Source organism: Haemorhous mexicanus, chromosome 3 (genome assembly GCF_027477595.1).
Source record: "Haemorhous mexicanus isolate bHaeMex1 chromosome 3, bHaeMex1.pri, whole genome shotgun sequence".
NCBI classification, from domain to species: Eukaryota; Metazoa; Chordata; class Aves; order Passeriformes; family Fringillidae; genus Haemorhous; species Haemorhous mexicanus.
In genome coordinates, this window is record NC_082343.1 from 24,768,715 (window position 1) to 24,787,921 (window position 19,207).

The window sequence follows — 19,207 nt, forward strand, 5'->3', positions numbered from 1 at the left end:
AACCATTACTGGCACATGCTCATAGCCTGGATTCCACCCACTAAAAGATGAATCTTCTAAGCTTCCGCAAAGAATTTAAATACAAGGTGAAGCATAAGTCTACAACACATACATTCAAGATACACAGCCTGCAAAAACCCCTGAGAAATAACCCCCCTCAATCTTACCTGAATGTTGTTTTTATGATGCTTGGCTGCTTCATTAAATTACAATTTTTGCTTAGTACATAAATTCTCAGCATAGGTTTGCACCTTGTTCTATGTACGTCTTAAAAATACAGCAGAAAATACCATTGCTTAGCACATTAACAAAAATCACATATGAGAGGTTTGTCAAAATACCTGTATACTAAGTTATGTACAATTCTGGAAATCCTTCTTTCTTAGAATTCTATCATGTTACTCTCCAGAAACCCAATCTGTTTGTCCTTAAAAGCTGAAGTACAGAAAGTACGCTTATGAAACAATTTGAGCAAAAAATATTAACTTTTCAAATTCCACTTTTAATTTCAAAATAAGATGGAATGGATCGCCATGTCATGCCAGCAATCTTTTTTTTTTTATTTTTTTTTATTTTTTTTTCATCTTAAGAACTAACTGTCTCTGATAAGGGAACATGTGAATATTACAAGTCCTAGTTGGGGTCATATTCCCAAAAGGATATGGTGTACTCACTTTGTGGATAAGTGTTTTATCCCAAGGTGCACTATGTTGTCTGCTCCCATGTACAAAAGTGAACGTGCGTAGAAATGTGTATTCTGCTGGTTGATACATAGCTTTTAAAATGTGGATATATTCACAATTCTCAGTTTGTGTTATTTTTCTCTGAGAAGAAGTCCACCTCAGTGAGCAGCTCAGCTGACTGTTGTGATGGCTGGCGTCTTCCCTCCTTCCTCTCCTTCGGCCCCTTCGGCTCCTGCTTCCACCTGGTTGAACTTACCCAGCTTTTTCAAGTTCTCCAGCGCGGATTTGAAAGTGTCCTTCAGGCTGTTCTCCAGGACCCACCCTTCGCTCTCGCATTCGGGGTCTTCGGGATTGGCAATGCTTTCCAGGGAGGTGTGCAGCAGGCGCAGGCCAACCATCACCGACATCTGTGCCGGGACACGGGAGAGGCAGAGAGCGTCAGCCAGACTTGGACACCGCCGTCCCACCCTCCCTGGGCCTGCTCTGGGCAGCCTGGGAATTCTGCTGCCAGCCTCCCTGACCCTGCTGTTCTCAGCCTGGGCTGCTGCTGCTGCCAGCCTCCCTGTGCCCTGCTCTGGGCAGCCTGGGCATTCCTGCTGCCAGCCTCCCTGTGCCCTGGGCTGCTGCTCCGAGGGGCCATGTGCCCAAGGGGCCTCTCCATGAGCCCCCTCAGTGTTGGTGCCTTCCTGGGAGGCTTTAATGCATCCCTGGCTGCTGTGCACTGGCTGTCCACAAGGCAGTTTGGATGTGCAGCACTGTCCTTGGCCATCACCCACTTAGTTTTAGCTAAATATTTTGACTTTGCATTGACCTTAATATGTTTGGTGAGTATATTAAGCTGATCAAGGAGATATTGATGAATCAGTGTCTCTGCAGAACGGAGCAGAGTTAGGGTTTGGGCCGTTAGTTTGTCTGGTTCAGATTCTGATTTTGTTTTAATATAGGTATGTGCAAATAAGGAAACCAAGGCAGCAGGTGATCCTTCCCTGATTCCACCTAAAACAAATTTTATATTTCTGATTAAATATTACCTAGTCCCAGCATCCCTGACTTTTTCTACTGTACTGTGTAACACTGCTGACACTGGCAACACCCTGCACCTGCCTCCAGAGAGAAAGTGTGTTTGTAGCCAGTCTCCTGCCTTTTAACACTGTTCAGAACAATCTGACCTCTCCCCTGTGGTGCTTGTGAAGTGACTGATGAGAGAAGTAGAGAAGGACAGAAGAGCAGCTCCCAGAAGAGGCAGGGCTGGCAGCTGGGATGGGCTAGCAGTAAGATTGGTTTGGTCCTTCACGTGCTGGGTAAAGCTCAGATGGAGAACACCTACTGCTGCCAGGACCTCACAGGATTTGTTCTCTAAGGGAAGTACAAGGCTTCTGTCACACTATCCAATTTCCCAAGGAACTGATTACTTCTGGTCCTCCTCAACCCTGATGGCTGAGGAAGCTGACAGGTTTGAGGCTGGGATGCAGCCACATGGCAAGGCCAGTGGCAGAATTCACATCGAGGCACTGCCCAAGCAGGTGCTTCCATGGGCCATCCATCAGCCTGTCTGCTGTGGTCATCCTACTTGTATATGAGCAGTGTCTCCAAACTCTTGGAAGACTGAAGCTACATTTGTCTACTCTCAGCCTTTGCAGATGTTTGCATTTCTCTGCCTTCACTCAAGATCAGAAAGCGAAAAACATTGGTCAAACAAACCAATGTTTGGTATTCATCCAATACTTCCATATCCAAAGGCAAATGTCCATAGTACTTAACACAGGAACGTATGACTAGCCACACTTTGGTCACTAAGGAAGTTTCTAGTGGCTCTGAGTCTGGAAATAGTCTCATCTAGCCAATAATATGATGACTTAGATCAGTTAGAGCACTATTCTATAAAAGTCACAAGAAGTGACAAATCCCATCACGTTAGTCTTGGGATTTAAAGCCTTTGACATCTTCCTTCCACTCTGAGTCCCAGTTTTGCTGCTCTCACTCATGGGGCTGATAGCTTTGAAATCAAAGGCTGTTGCAAGTGCAGATTAACAGGGCTGGGTGCAGGAAATGGCCTCCACGTTGCTCTCTACTTGTGCTGCCTTGCTGCACGTCAGCAGGAGCTTTGTTTTGTGACTGACTTGCCAAGTGCCACTATTTGGCAGCCAAAGTAGGTGGACTGGCTTCCTGGATGGCTTTAAGTCACTAAATATTATCATGCTTTTAAAAAGGAATGTGCTTGTGCAGCACTGAGCGTCTGACCTGTCCTTGGAAGAGATTTTGTGACATTTTCTCTCAGTTTAAGACTCTGTTTCCTTAAAAACCTTTCTAAGCACGATTTTGAGTCCCCAGAGCTGAGATTCCTTAAAAGCAATGCAAAATGTCTGTCTCCTTGTCACCTCCACTGATCTGAGCCTGCCTTCTCTGCTAGATGAGAAGAGAGCCCAGGAAGTTTGAGACAAGTGTCTGCTAAATTAGTCTCTCTCCTGTATGATCACGGAGAGTCTGGGACCCCCAGTTTAGCTGAAGTCTTGCACCAGGGAAGGCATAACCCCATGCCCCAGTATGTGCTGGGGGTGACTGGCTGACAGCAGCTTGGCAGCAAAGGGCCTTGGGGCTCTGGGTGACACCCAGCTGTCCCTGAGCCAACAATGTGCCCTTGTGGCAGAGTGGGAAAACAGTATCCTTGGCTGCATTAGAGGAATAATTGCCAGCAGGTTGAGGAATGTGATCCTTCTTCCCCTCTGCTCAGCCCTGCTGAGGCCACAGCTAAACCTCCAGCCTTAACCAGTCTGTGAGTTGCAGGTTTGAGCTTAACCACAACCCAGCCCAGAAGGCTGCGGGGTCAGAGCCCCGGGGCGAGGCCAGTCTTGCTGAGGGATGATTTCCTTGTCATTTTAGAGCAGCTTTAAAGTGCCAGAACATGGCCACAGTGTTTCTCCAGGGCTAGGGCTGCAGGGGCTGGGCTGGTGGATCCCCTGCCTCCAGCAGAGCCAGCTGAGCAAACTGTGTCCTTCTGGAGGGTCCCTGCTCCTGTGGGCTGGTTTTGGAGATCTCCAGGGTTCACTCCTGCTGTTACTGCATCAGAGGGTTTGCTCTCCATACAGGACATGCAGCGTGCCTCCTGTGAATGTCTCAGTGCCCCCCTGGAGCTCAGCCCGGGCACACTCTGTGGCACATGAGGTGAATCCCAGGGTCTTGGCTGCTGTGGCAGCTGTGACCTATTGAGATCCACATGTTTGCACAAGTGGAGGATCTGGAGCATCTCAAGAACCAGCCTCAGCTCTCTACTCCTTTTGAAATGCCTTATTCAGGGCACCCTTGAACCCCTCTCTTCCCCTTTGCTGGCTGAGGCAGGTCAAGAAGACATCCAGGCTTGCTCTTCTTGACCTTCTGCAGCGAAGCCCATCTGTTTGCCAGGGTTTAGCCTGAGGCGGCTTAGCCAGAGCAGGGTGTGATCTTTTTTTGTCATCCTCATGACTGGTTGTCACACAAGGGAAGCCTACAGCTTTTGTTAGGAAAAGCAGCTTCTAGATATTAGCATTCTTTTCAAACAGAAGTTCTGATGTTTCAAAATAGGTTCATTCTTCCTTGTGCCTAACATAGAAAGGTGAAACAGAAATGGCCTTCCCTGAGGTCCCTGAGCCTGTTTGGCACGTTACCTTTTTCTACAGCTCAGAATAACAGCTGTGGTTAGTATTCCCCCTCCATACTCTCTCCCCCTTCCCACACCTCAATTCCAGCAGCCCAGCTGGAAGAGTTGTCCACAGTCCCCAGAAGGGCTTGGTTGGAGAAGCACCTGGTTTGAGTCCACGGTGGCTGCAGGTGTAAAGCAACCCAGGATTTTGCTTTTGCATTTTCCTGAACCTTCCCAGAAGTCAGTCAAAGTGGAAATGAGAAGCACAGAGCCAGCACAACCACTGCCCCTGGGCTCACCCAGCTCAGACCCACACTTACCTTGGCCAGGAGTTGGAACCTCTGCTGCCCTCCTACTCAGCATAAAATTGTTTCCTATCCTGACTGGAATTTAATGGAAGTTGTTATATTTCAAGGGAGACTAAATTAATGTCAGTTTCCTGCTTTGCCTCCTACCTTCAAAGTTTGCCTTAAAAGCAAAGGGAATTTCAGACCCAAATCTGGACCTTTTATGGTAGAATATCATGCAAGTAATAAATACTCAGGAGGGCAAGTTATTGTAACCCAGGACAGTGTTGTTTCTTTCAAGTTTTGCCCTAAAAGTCCTCTGATTGCCTGAAAAAAAGTCTCACCTTCAATTTTGAAAAAGACAAAGAAAAGAAGAGAAGATCTTATTTCTCATTATGCCACCGGCTGAAAAAAATACCCAGGTGTACTTTGAAGAGTTAGGCATAAAATACTGCATTTTTATCACCGCTATTAATGTTAACATATCACTGTCATTAATCTCTTGCAAGTTAGCAGAAGTATGTAGTCATGATTTTTGCAGCTGGCATTGGTATTTTTGTGCATTTTCCCCCTGAGTTTTTGAGTTTCTTTGACTTGTGAAGGCAGCTGAAATTCCCCTCTCTTCAAGAGCTTTGCACTTGAATCTGGGCTAAAATAAAGACCTTCTCTTTCTTTTCTTAGCAGAATAACCGTGCAAAGAGGTAATTCATTGCTCTGCAGTTCGGAGCAGTTATTTTTAAAACAAAGCAACTTCATGGGTTATTTTTTTTTCAGTTCACAGATTTAGGTAGGTGTTTATTTTCTAAAAAGCATCTTCATTCCTGGAAGGCTGTAGGCCAGTGCTTGTATCAAAATGTAACTCATCTTTTTTTAATTTGCATGTATCTAAATTTTTAAAAAGGCAGCTGAATCATTTAAAATAGGCAATGCCATTTGCAGCAGCCATTCCAAGAATAGGAAAGGATCTGCTGCACCCCAGGGAGCTGCACCCTTCCTTTTACCAGCAGGTCCTGCCTGATCTCCACATCCAGCACCTCACGTTCCAGCCCTCGTGCCACTGCCAGCCCACGCTCCCTGAGCATTAGTGTTGATTAAACACCCTGGCTAGGAAACTGGCCATCTCCCAGAGGCAGGGGATTCACTGCATTGGATGAACAGCATTTTATCAGCCAAGCTGCACTTTGGGTTATGGTGCCCACAGACCTGCCCTGGGCAGTGTTGGCACCTGTTTGCATTTGCATCGTGTTTTGGGAAGTAGAATAAAATGAATTTAATCCACTTGCTCCACGTAAACCACTTTTTCTGACCAAATACCTTGGTGGAGCTGATGAAGGTCCACATGTTGCCTTGAAATCATTCCACTGTGTGTGGCTTAAAGCCTCATTTTGTTCAGGGTGTAACCCTTTAACTGCATTTTTTGTCCACTAATTACTGTCACATCTTTCTGATGTGCTGCCTTTTTGTATTTCTTGTTCCCCACAAATGGTGACACATGTAAAATTAATGCATCTGGACAGCAGAGCCCTTGCACTCTCTTCCCTGCTCAGCACCTTGCCTTGGACAGAAGATCACTCCCTTTTTCCCCTCTTGCTGTGGGATACTCGAGGCTCTGGCTCGTGCTAAGAGGGATCTGTGATCCCACACTCACTCCACCTCTGTTTCCAGCCTGGGACCTTTCAGCCCTTACCTCAGCTATCAGATATTTTCTCAGCCAAACAACGGGGAAATTTATTTTAACCAGATTTGATTTTCACTCAGAAAAACCCCCTGCTGCTGCTGCAGAGCTGGCCCTTGACTGCAGTGTGTCTGAGGGCAAGGGTTACCTCGAAGAGCCAGACGAGGAGGATGACGGCGCCCATGGAGCTCATCATGCTGCTGTAGTAGTTGAGCAGCGCTTCCCGGCAGCCGCGGCGCCACAGGTTGAGCTCCTCGGTTTGGTAGTCGTAGCTGTAGTGGGCAGAGTTGTTGGTGACCTGGTACTGGATGCAGGGCCTGGGGGAGCTGGGGTTGCAGCAGCTGAAGGGGACGCCGTCCACCAGGTACCTCCCGTCCACGTTGCTTTTGATCCGGCTACGGGCAAGGGCAGAAGGGAGCGTGAATGCACACAGACACAGAGACACACAGACACGCACAAAGACATCCAGGAGCAAATCTGCACGAGGACAGAAAGCAAAGGCAAGGAGGATTTTCCACCATGCCTTTTGTCCTTGTCCCCTCGTTCACAGAGCGGTGTTTGTCCAGGGTGCCCTCTCGCTCTGTCCGTTCTCTCCTTTTCTATGTCAAGGCTACACTGAGTCTGTAATGAACTCCTCCTGGTGGAAATGCACGCCTTTGGGTCACTTCCTCGAAGAAATTAATTTTTAACAAAAGTAAATGGCGAGAGAACTCGGGAAGGGCAGTCAGAAAAGAAACTATGATCACAGCATAGTTCGGATGGAAGAGAAGTGCTGGAGCTGACCAGAGCTTGGACAAGAACTCAGAACAGCCTTGGAACCCACTATACCCATTGATCCAGCAAACCTAATAGCTTCTTTTAGATGATAATATCTCCAGGGAGGGGATGTGCATTTATTCGTGGCTTGGGAAGGTAGCCAGTATTGAAAACATGAAATGTGCTTCAGCAATAAGATGTTGCAAAATTTCAAAATTCCTTGAAATTTTCAAAGTCCTTGCAGGAGCTCCCCAACTATTGTTCATCTGACACTGTGGTTGTTCTCTGTAAACACTCATTTAGCCTGGTGTCTTAGGAGATGTTTAGATGCAAGATAACTTGCAAGGCAAATGTTCCACTGCCTCTGCAGCAAGACTATAATAAAAGGACTGCAGTTTTAAAACAGGCCATTTTGCTTAGAAAGTCACAGAATGGACAGTCCCAGTGGTGTAGAGAGGCAAAAAAATCTTTTTGCCTCTAGAGTGTCTTTTGTAGCTTTCTATATGGATATTTTAAAATTGTGTAATAGAGAGAGAGGTGATTCCATCAACCTGGTGAAGGGAAATTCCACTTTGCAATCATGACCTAAATATATCTAAACAGCAAAGGCAGCTGAGGTTTTCTCTCTAAATGTAAAGTGTGCTCTGGATTGGGTCTAATTCCCATTCATGTGTAAATGCTCCACCAGTTTCTAAGAAATTGGATATTGGATCAGGCCCTTGCTCTACAAATAATATAAAAATCCCACTGTGGGGGACAGACTCCTTCCTTCCTTGGAACTAAGGAGAGCTTTACTATTGGCTTCAAAGGGGCCAGACTATCCCACCAGGAATGGGAGCAGAGATTGTGCACCACCACACAGTACAAACCTTGAGTTCACTAAAACCCATTTGTACATTTTTAATGCCCTAGTTCCTGCCTCAGTAGTACAAAGAAATTACCAAGAGTCTCAGTCCCAAACAAGGCATGGGTTATTAAGGACAGTATAACCCTGTTTTCCCTCAGTGCCTTGCCCTTCCACTGCTGCTGGATTAAGCTACAGCTCTCAAATCTCCATATAATGCTGGCGAGGTTTTTTCAAGCAGTTATTTATACCCATGGGTATACCTTGGCAATGGAAACATCCCCTTATTCAATAGTGAATGTATTTGTTATAACACCCTGCAGTGCAACAGATTAAATCTGTAACAGTTTTCACTAAAAAAAGTCCTCATTCAGAACTGCAAAAACAACCAGACCACCCAACAATTCAAAAGAACACGCAGAGAGACACACACAAGATAAATACCATTTACACAGTCAGGCAGGGATCCCGAGAGATCCCAAGAGATCCACAAAGCTTTTTTTCAAAATTACTTCAGACATTTTTAATACAGGCAGTATATTTAAAAGGCAGATTGCTTCCAGTTTACAGGGCCCATTATGCAACCACAGAGCATAAACGTTAATGAATGATGCTCCCAGAGAACCCGGAATAACCATTTCTTTCCCCGGTGCTTCATTTTTTAAAAGGTTGTGGGCATTTATGCCTAATGCTACTTTTTTAATTTCAAAAGTTCATTTTGTTCTTATGTTTATTTTCTGCTTGAGCTTACTGCATCTAACCTGATTTTAGGATTACTGCCTCTTTGGGCACTGACATCAAAGCCATTAAGGTGTTTCTGGTCAACAACCTGGTCTGGTTTGTATAGAAACAATAAACTGCTGCTTTCATGTGAGGTTTTAAAAAATTAGGCACAGGACAGAACTTAAAATACATATGGCTACAACGGCCACTGTGTAAAGCAAGGGCCATCAATTGATGCTCAGTATTATCACAGCACTAAAGCAATCCATTGAGTGAATATAAAAATAAAATTCTAAATCTTAAGGATCTGAAGGACATGAGTTATTGGCAAAGTCTTTTTGCCTCTATTTATTTCCATGCATGATTAGCTGCCAATATCTGAGTGGAGTTTTAAAAGTGGTGTCAAGAATATATTTCCAAGGAATTCTTTTTTTAGTAAATTAATCAATCACATTGACATCTGCTTAAGGATTAGTAAAGTTCTGATACTTTCCTGTTGATTTTGGGAGTGTGGCTCAAGGTAATGGGTTTATAAAGTAGAAGACAGTAAAAACTATTTAGCCAGTCTATATCACACTGAGTAAGAGTGGGAATTGTTGTTTGGTGCTTTTTATTTTGTGTTATGGATGACTTTGGAGGAATTTGTCAGGGGAGGAAGCAATCCAGCAGGTCATTTGGGACGATCTATTACACAAGACCCCATTTTACACAGACCCCCTTCCAGTCAGCTCCTGTTGGCACTCGAGGCCAGCATTGACCAAACATGGATACTACGTGATACAAACCCCACCGAGTCACTTACTCTTTCACTTCTTTGGAGCTGAAGTCCAGATATCTGTTGCTGATCCACTGGATTTCGAACCAATCCTTGTAGCCGTTGTTGCCACAGCACTTGAACTCAATCTGGAGCATGTCGATGGTCTTCTTCATGAAGCACCTGCCGGGGGTGTCCGTGTCCCGGTAGAACTTCATGCCGTTCTTGAGCCCCTGGGCCAGGGTGCTGTCCAGGGAGCCCCGCATGAGAAAGCAAATCAGAGCCACGAAGAAAAGGAGCATGTTAAAGACGCAGCACAGTGCCAGGTAAGGTTTCAGCAAAGGCTTCCACTTGGCAAATTTAGCGGGATCCAGAGAATCGTAACAAATTTTTCCAGCAAAACCATTGAAGGCGCAGGATAATATACCCATCAATATCAAAGAATTGGGCACAAAGTGGCTTTCAGAATTGTCCATCACTTCGCTTCGCTTCCGGAGCTCGATTTTGAGGAACAATCCCATGCTAAAAACAAGGATCCCAGCAAACACCGAAAACCAGTTCATGAGCCATAGTCCCTGCGCTAGTTTTACCCGTTTCTTCTGATTGAATTTGACTTTCAGCAGTGCCATCTTTGTAGTGGGAGATGTTGGAAGACTTCACAGCCTGGACCCCTCTTCTCAGCGTAAGCAACTCGAGGAAGAACCATTCAGGCGTCGGGAGAGATCCCGAAGGGCACGTCGGGAAGCAAGCCGCTGCACAGTCCTTCCATCTTGAAGACCCCTGGTTAGGATTCAAGTAAATAAAATATTCAAAGGTCCCAGTTAACAATTTCACATTAGTGAGAATAATGGGCAATTAGCACCTACAACTATTTCTGGTGGTTTCTTCCAAGCAAAGGAGAAACGCTCTCAAGGTTTCAAATGATTTGATCTGGATCTGCAAGACGTCATTCTAATACCTTTAATCATTTGATCCAATTTGGAGAAATGTCCGTCAACAGATGAGTGGAAGTAATCCCTCATTTTACTATTTAGTAGATTTGTGCTCTCTTATGATAGGCTGCTGGGGGGAATATGAAACCCCAGAGATATAAAAAGATCTTTGTTGCCAGAAGAATATGGAAGGAGGAAAAAGGAAAGGGGCTCTGGATTAAAAAAGGCTGCTTGTATACAAACATACACTTCCCCATTGTGATCCCAATATATTCATGTCTACAGCCAGACCTATGTTCTAGGCCCTATCCTTCTGTGTTGACTTGAGATGACATCCTGTGGCTTATGTCTTCTGAAAGCAGATAAGCGCGTAGTTTACGGTGACCTAAAAAAACTAAGCTTGGCATTTTCTATTTACTTCCAGGGCTTGTACCATCTCTGGGTCTTGGCAGGAGAGCAGGAGAAAGGAAAAGTGCAGGGAAACTCAATAAGTAAACCCTGGGTTGAAATCTAGAGGTGCTCTCATAAAAAGTGAGCTGGCATGAGCAGCTTACTGGATAATCACCGGGCCAGGGAGGGGAGCAGGGCTGCCCAAGGAGACCCACCCGGGAGCTTCCATCAGGGAGCAATTCAACTCAGTAGCTGGAGAGGGACCTGGGGATGTTGTATCTGAGTGCAAGGGAGGCATCCCGGGGGTCCTGCGGCTCTGCTGAAGGACCTGCAGCCGGCTGTGCTTTCAGGCTGGGGCGGGCGGAGAGCAGGGTCCGACCCCTCCTGCGGCTGCCGCCTCCTCCCTGCGGCACTCGGCGGTGCCGGGCAAGCAGCGGGGCCGGGCTTCCACTCGTTCCACCGCTCGAGGAGCTTTGCTTGCTTTGAAATACCATCTCCCACTCGCCCCACAGGGCTTTGGAGCTGCTGGGAGATTCCTGCACTGCCTCACCCATGCCACCGCAACGCAAAATTAACCTCAGGCTACCCCCAGCAATGGAAAATATCCCTGCAGGTGTGTGAGGGCGTGGGTGCTAATGCTGCAGGGGAGAAAGGAGCAGCTCCAGAAGAGGGACTGGGAGGATTCTCTCTTGCCTGTCAACCAGACCTGCTGCTGCCACCATCCAAGTCCCTGGGGGCATCCTCTAGTGGCTGCCAGCAGCATGGCCACCAGCCCCCGGGGACAGAGAGGAGAAGGAACGTGCTAGGATGAAGGCGAATGTGAGAAATAATAACACAAATAATTAAAAAGCCCAAGCACTGAAAAATAACGTTTTGATGGTCTGCAGCTCTGTGGTACCGTGGATGCTTCTCAGTTATCATTTGAGATCCTGGAATGCTGAAGGTTCCTTCGGGAAGGGCAAAACTCACTACCTCTTCCTGTCCTAACAGAAGGTTTTTGTGGTGGACCTTTCCCAGCCCATCCTGGTGCTGTTGCACGGAGCTGGAGAGCAGCTGGTAACTGGGATTTTTCTAAAGCAAGCCTGGTGGTTTGCAATGCTGCTGCCCTTGCTGGTGAAGAGTGAGTGTGTAAGATGAGAGGGAAGGTGATTATCCATCAGGGACTATTCTCTCCTCTTGCCGTGAAGTGGGTGAGAAGTGCTGTTCCTTGAGAGAGCCTATTCATGGTTTTGTGCAATAAGTAATGGCTCTGAAATAGCATCTCTCCTGGCAAAATATCCCGCAACCGTTATAGCACATGCTGTGTTTCACTGACTCTGTCGGGGCTCAGCTAAGAGACTTGAGTTTGGAAAATGTATTTATCTGACAGCCTGGAGTTAATTCTAGATAAAGGAACTTGAAACCATTTCCTTTTTTGTCAGTGATGACTGTGAAGCTGTAATTAAAGTGGAAAAGAATTCTGCACCAGGTCTGCAGGTCAGGAGGATAACCAGTGAAATACTTCCTGCCCGCAGCAGATGTAAGCCTGGTGCTGCTCTGGATATGGGTCATTTCGTATTCAGGAGCACAGGTGAATCTGAATATCTGTCAGCTTAATAATTTAACAATTAGATACCCATGATAAATCTGATGCAGCAAAATCACGGAAGTGCATACACTACGGTGTTTCCTCTAATTCAGCAATCAAAGTATTGAAGTAGAGCATGCAGGACATGCTTCAGGGCTCACCGATGCCTCCAGATTCACTCATCGGCCTATAAAAAAAAAGGAAACAGGAGGGTTCCTCATAAATCACTGCTAAATTGCTAGCGTTAGATGGGAGATGATCAGGAAAAATCCTGGATCTGATGTTCAGGAAGGGACACTCACCTACTAATTAGACCTTTGAGACTTCGGGTGGTCCCTCTAAAGTCATCGGGCACAGCCGATGAGCAGCCCGGATTAGGAAAAGCGCTGTTTATTCAAGTAGTTTTCAACAGCGGGGGACTTCAAGCGGCAAAAACTACCCCACCCATCAACTTGACTCGCCGTGCTTGGGGGTTTTCAAGGGGATTGGTTAACACTTTTTAAAGTGGGAATGAGTGCTTCCCCATTGTCCCAGTCATGGAACAGACAAACCCTGTGCAAGCATCGGCACAAACCAGCCAGCCAAGGGCTGTCTCTGGCAGAGCAGCCTGGAGGAGAGGAAGGTGATGGGGGATCATCGAGAAGCGGTTTTGGGTGGGGATAGTTTAAAAAAAAAAGCTTTTTTTGCCTGGCATCTGCTTTTCTTAAAAAGCTTTTTCTTGGCTGCGATTTGTCTTTAGTTTGGCACTTACTACTTCTTCAAATAGAAAATGCTGAAATTGATCCATAGCAGATAAAAGCTAATAGCTGCAAGAATGTTTGAGTTAATGGTCTCCTCAGAGGTTGTCTATTAAATTCAACTGTATAATTCATATGCCAATATTGGAGAAAAAATGGTAGTATAAAATATTCAAATTATTATTGATCTCACCATGAATCTGTTCAAATTCAAAATCTAGTTAAAAATTATAATGTGGATGTATAACAACACAATATTGATACCTTTCCAAAAAGCTATGCCTGCTAACCTACATATAAGGTACAAATTTATCAGTTAAGAGAGAGGAATGTAAACTATTTAATCTGGTATTTGTTAAACAGTCTGGTGCTTGGCTCTGGACGAATCTTAAGTCTTACATCTTCAGGGGTGTAAGATATAAAATACATACAGACCTAAACTATGGAAGCACCCTCGGTAAAAAGAATAATTTCCTGGCCCAATCTTTCTTTCACAGTCCTCTATGATATGAAATGTGTGTCTTTCTGAGGCTTTTTTTTACCCCTTTCCTTTCCCTAGGAGTGGCTGTATTTCACTGCAGGAATAATGATGTCTAGTTCTACCTTTGATGGCAAGCTATTGTGTAGAGAGGTTTGCTCTACACGGTACCCTCACCTATGGTTTTGCTTTCAATTGTACCTCGGTGGTGTGAACAGGGACACTCTCGAGGAACAATGTGATAAAAATGCTGTACCTTACTGTACGATTATCAGGTGGAGAAAAGTCTGATTATGACTTTTTTTTAAACCTCCTTACACAGGTAACTTGTTAGGCTACTATTTTTGTGGCATGTGAGGTGACTGCAGGTTCTGAGGCTGGAAACAGAGGCAAGTTCTCAATTCACTGCTGGGATTGTTGTAAATCCTAGGAAGAGTGATTTGACCTGCTGTACTCTGCGGCTCCTGCACTTTGCTGGGGCACACTGTGGGGGTTTTGGTGTGGTTTTGCTCTGGGCAATCTCAGAATTTCAGCCATCATTCATGTGGGGCTGTGTAACATGTTCAGAAAACATAGCTTTTTTTTCGTCTCCAAGATGGTCATTATGAGTATCTGTTTGTATTATTGTGATGCTTGGGGTGTAGCATTCACTGCTGAAAAAATAAGAGTTAGAAATCAAAATTTGTATTTGCAGAAACAGGAAAGACATATGTTGAGAATTAAAAGAAGATTACAAAAAGCTCATCATAGTAATTACTGCTGGAAAACATCTCAGAACAACAGGTGGATCCCCCAGTCAGTCAGATAAATCAGATCATGATGTGAATGGAAATGCTGAAATTTCCCCAAGTTGCATAGATTCTTTTTCTTGCTATTCTTGTCTTTCCTTGTACATGATGAAATTGGCTGTTTAGTAAAACCTGAAGCAATTCCAGGTAAAATCACCATGATTTGAACCTTGTCTACATGCAGCTATTGCTTAAATAAGAAACTTATAAAAAAAAAAATCCAAGCCTTCAAAAATATAATGCATAAAAGTGTGTAGGAAATTGTCTTATGCATGTATTTCTTACCTGTTTTTTTTTTCACTAAACAATTATACTGCAGCTCACATCAGAATCTATTTGAATGAAAGAGAGCTGGCTGAAGAGAGAATGGAAGTAACTTTCATTTCTGTTCTGTTACTCAGAGAAGCAGGGGCTTCTCTGAAACAGAAACAGAGGGAAATGCCAGTCCTCCAAAGGGAACCCAGGGGGGTTGATCCCTCTCAGGACAGACCTCGGGGTGAGGGGATGGCCCCATGGAAGCAGCAGCAAAGCTCCCGGCTGCTTCTCTGGATGCAAGTTTTGGTCTGTGCCACCCCTCAGTGCCTCAACAAATGAATGGCAACACTCAAAGCTCTGTGTGGCCTGGAAAACAGCCTCAGTTTTCCCCCACGGGTTCAGAGTTGTGTGTGTTTGCACAGAACTGTTTTTATTCCCTCCACAGACACACACAGGAGCTTTACAACGCTGAGTAACTGCCCTGTGGTGGGCTAAGGAAGCTTCACTGGCCTTAAAGACTTTGGTGAGGCCACTGGCTGGAGGAGGCCAGTCCAACTAGGCTGTCTTTCAAGAATGTTTGCAACAGGACTGCTTTCCTGACTCCCTGTGGAAAAGGGTTCTGCAGATCAATGTCCCCCTCCTATTTTCATAAACTTTCTGCCTGCTCGCTTCTCTTCAGGGCAAATTTGCACAAGGTTTGTGGTGCTGATGTTCTGTTATCCCATGCCTCCAGCAGGCATTTGTTTTTCAGCCCCTTGTGATGTCTAGCATCATTAATTTCTTTAAAGTACATGGTTTTTAAAGAAGGTCCTGGTGGAACTGTTGTCACCGTGATGCAAACCAGAGCTAGAGTTCTTGAAGAGACTTTGTTCACTTCAGTTGTACATTATGCAGGGTGATTGCTAGCTGATTAGAAATACTTAGGGGTTTGCCTTCTCTTCCTTAGAGACCCAAAAAAGTTGCAATTTCTATACTGAATAGCCCATGAGCATGCTAGTAAACCTTTGCTAGTGCTTAAATTCTCATACAACATTAACAGACTGTTGTTTCAAAACAGTCTTGAATTTCTGTTATGATCCTACATCAGGAAAGTATAATTTAAAAAAGGTGTATGGAAACATGTGCAACTCTGTGTGTGTGTATATATATATATATATATATATATATATATATGAAATTGTATGTTTAGAACTATAAATCACATTTAGGTATTTGCCTGACCAAATTTTTCTGGACTTTCTGTTCTCAGATTGAATTTCCTTGTTTCACACCATGCCTGAGACCAAGAGCCAGTTATGTGTTTTGTATTACAAAGGTAATGCTAAATCTTTAGGGTAATTGTCTGGCACCATGTTCCTGAAAAGTATTACCTGCTAACTGTGGTTTGACCAAAGTTAAGTATGTGGAGGAAAGAAAACAGTAGGAACTGGGATGTCAATAACTGGTTTGTGAAAAACATCCCCTAGGAAGCAATTTCAGAGAGAAATTGAAGTTTAAACTTCCATGTTTTGACTCCTGCTGTTTATTCAGGCAGTACTGCATGCCATGGGCCAAGAGCTGGAACAGGACGTGGCACTTCCATGTGAGGAAGGCTGGGAAGCCTCAGTGCAGCCTGGTACCTGCCTGGGGTCTCTTTCCCTGTCTGGATCTGCCAGGATCCATCACCACAGGAAGAAGGTGTAAATGTTTAGAGCTTGGGGCAAGCAGAACAAAGGCATTACTGCAGTTCTTACAGGCTGAACATTTTGCAATCTCAAGGCTAGAGGATGCTAACAGGATTGATCTAGAGAACAATTAACTACAAAATCAGGTTCTGTACCAAGATGGATGTGTTAAAATTAAAATAACTTGACAGCCTCAACTGATCACATCCCTCTAACAAAGGATATAAATTATGTACATTAAAGTAAGACTGAGGGTGTATTGTTTAAATCATTTTATGATGCTGTCAGTGCAAAGAAGACTCGCTAGTAAAGGAACAACTAAAATAATTCAAAACATGTATATTTGAAATGCAAAATCCAACTCAGTCAAAAAACATACATTAACAGAAGTAAACAAAACTGAAAATTGTCAGGAATAGTAAAACAAATCCTTTTTGCCCCCCCTCTTTAAATTAAATATGCTGAAAACAACTTATATAAAAACATTTTCTGCTCAGAACCAGACAAGCACATAAGTGAAGTTTCAGGTACTTCTCCTGGCAGTGATGCAGTTTTTTGATGGTTCAGCTAAGATTTAGTGTCTGTTAGAGGCACATAGATGATGGCTGCACAGCAAAAACAATTTTAAGTTTTACAGAAAAGCTTTATGCTAAGGCAAAATAAACAAATATTTCTTGAAAAATGTTACAAGTTAAGGAGGGGTTTTAGAAACCTAAAACTGCTATGTATACTTTATATATGGACAGTGCTCACTTCAGCACCACTAACAGGGCACTGTAAAGACATTGCATTCCACAGTGCTGCTATTTTTTATTATTATTTAGCAGGAGTGAAGAGACTTAAATTATTCTGCACTTTATGCATGGTAACATGCAAATCTGGAATTGGAAAATAGCACCTCAACTTTCTGTTTTGCTGACTCTCTCTGCCAAGACTGCACACATGCAGCAGCAGAGTGCTGCAAATTAGGATCACAGCACACAAAGCCTGTTGTCTGGAAAACTAGAGGGACATCCCTGAACACCTTTCCCCTGAAGCTTCAGCTTGCAGAGGAACAGTTAACCCAGCTTCTGTGATGTTCATCAGCACTCGCTGGATGCCTCTGAGCTGCTTACAGAAGCAGCATCCTTTGACATGACATTTATAGATGGTGAAGCTTTAGTATTTGTACAGACTCCTTAGGTTTCTAAATTTCGAGTAATCAGTATATTAGGAGAGCATTAGATATTTATTGGAACACCTTTTTCCTTTAGACTTCTCTCATTTGAAATAAAAGCCTAAAGCCAACTCAGAGATGTAACCCGAATCAGCAGAAACTGGCTCACCGTTGTACCACAGCCAAGTCTGCTGCACCGTGCAGTTACAAACTCTCCCTCTGAAAGAACCTTTTTTCACCCCATTACCTCACACCAGTACTGCCCTGCACTCCCCCTAAGATACACTCTGCTGCCATCAGAACATGAGAACTACACAAACATGGGAAATTTGGTATTTGATCTTTTCATTCCAGTACAGTTTGCACTACATGCAGCTAATTCAGAGTCTGCCTAAGTGAGTGAAAGCAGAACAACAGCTCTAACAGAGGCTCATTGTTGTTTGTGTATCAGTGGTCTCTGTCCCACCTTAATAAGTTTTAACTCACAATGAGGTACTTCAGAAACTGGGAAATCCCACAGTGATACATACAGAGTATAGCAGCAACTTGTGCCAGAACAGTAAACTCTACTTGACTGGTATGCTTCAACTAAGAAAGCCAGCCATATATTGTAATTCGAAATTTGAATACAGAATGGAATCATTTAATGGCATATCGGGGATTAAGTCCCACAGTTTGTGGATCAGTGCATTTACAAGAGGATCTCTTGCACGGCAGAGCTGCCTCCGTAGTCAGTCCCAGCAAGCGATTCTTTCCTGCTCGGGGATCAGGCTCCAGTTGGGCGAAGGCCTGTCAGTCGCCAGCCAGTCAAAGTCATCCACCAGGTTCCAGTTGTTACTGTTTCTGTCCAGCCCAGACGACTCGAAATCTCGCTCGATACCGGGGTAGCTCCAGGAGTAGGGGGCGAAGGAGACCTCAGAGCAGGCCTCGATCACGGCCCGGCTGGTCACTTGCACGTAGACCCGGCAGCCGCGGGTGCGGTGGGTGCGGAGCTGCTGGCAGGCCAGCGCCAGCAGGCAGTCGCTGCAGCCGTCCACCAGCACGGAGGTGGACACGGGCCCGCAGAGCACGGTGCAGCCGCTGCAGTCGCGCACCCGCAGCGTGTTGGGGTTGCCGCGGAGCCGCACTCGGCAGCCGCGCAGCTCCGACAGCAGCACGTCCCGCTGTAGCAGCTCCGCGGGGCCGAGCTCCAGCTCCGCGTCCTGGGCGCCGCTGAAGCCGCATAGCGGCGGCCCGCCCGATTCGCCCTCGGCAAGGCCGGGGCCGGGGTCGGGCGCGGCGGGGTCCGGCGGGGAGGACTCGGCGGGGCGCGGGGCGCTGCCCGGGGCCGCTTCTTTTTTGAGGGCTCGGAAGGCGAATTTCTTCTTGGGCTGCAGCTGCTGCCGCCGCGCCGCCAGGTCCCCCTGCAGCCGCGCCACGGTCTCCTGCCCCTGCCGCACCTCGTAGGGCGCCAGGAACCGCACGCTGCCCGTCAGCAGCTTCTGCAGCGCCTGCAGGCGGGCGGCCGCCTCCTCCAGCGTCCCCGCCGCCAGCAGCGCCTCCACGGCCTCCCGCTCCTGGGCGAAGGCGGCCAGGAAGAACTCGCTCTGCTCCTCCTTCACTACCTGCGCCTCCTTCTTCTGTCGCTGCCGCTCCACGCCCTGCTGCCGCTCCGCTTCCCGCCGCTGCAGCCGCTCCGGCAGCACCACGGCGGAGGCGGCCGAACCCGCGGCCACCTCGGGCTGCGAGGGAGCCGCTACGGCCGCTGCCTCTCCCGGCGCTGCCATCTTGCCGCTCGCCTCCCCTGCGGTCACCAAGCGGCGCGCGGATTGGCTGCCCGCAGCCCTGGCTGCGTCGCCGCCGCCGATTGGCGGCCCGGGAGGCGCGCGGCGGGGGAGGGCGGGAGGGGCGGAGGGAGGGGTC

At 46.1% G+C, this 19,207-nt stretch overlaps 2 protein-coding genes across 2 annotated transcripts; both read right to left on the reverse strand.

Moving 5' to 3' along the window:
• Positions 1-254: 254 nt before the first annotated feature.
• On the reverse strand, positions 255-10,113 carry PRPH2 (peripherin 2). The gene is made up of 3 exons (XM_059841148.1): positions 9,387-10,113; positions 6,410-6,656; positions 255-1,090 (listed from the first exon to the last, which is right to left on the reverse strand). The coding sequence occupies exons 1-3, from the start codon at positions 9,965-9,967 to the stop codon at positions 854-856; spliced, it is 1,065 nt and encodes a 354-aa protein (XP_059697131.1). The 5' UTR covers positions 9,968-10,113; the 3' UTR covers positions 255-853.
• A 6,360-nt stretch (positions 10,114-16,473) lies between these two features.
• TBCC (tubulin folding cofactor C) lies at positions 16,474-19,097 on the reverse strand. Its single transcript, XM_059841136.1, has one exon. The coding sequence runs from the start codon at positions 19,069-19,071 to the stop codon at positions 18,037-18,039; it is 1,035 nt and encodes a 344-aa protein (XP_059697119.1). The 5' UTR covers positions 19,072-19,097; the 3' UTR covers positions 16,474-18,036.
• Between the last annotated feature and the right edge of the window lie 110 nt (positions 19,098-19,207).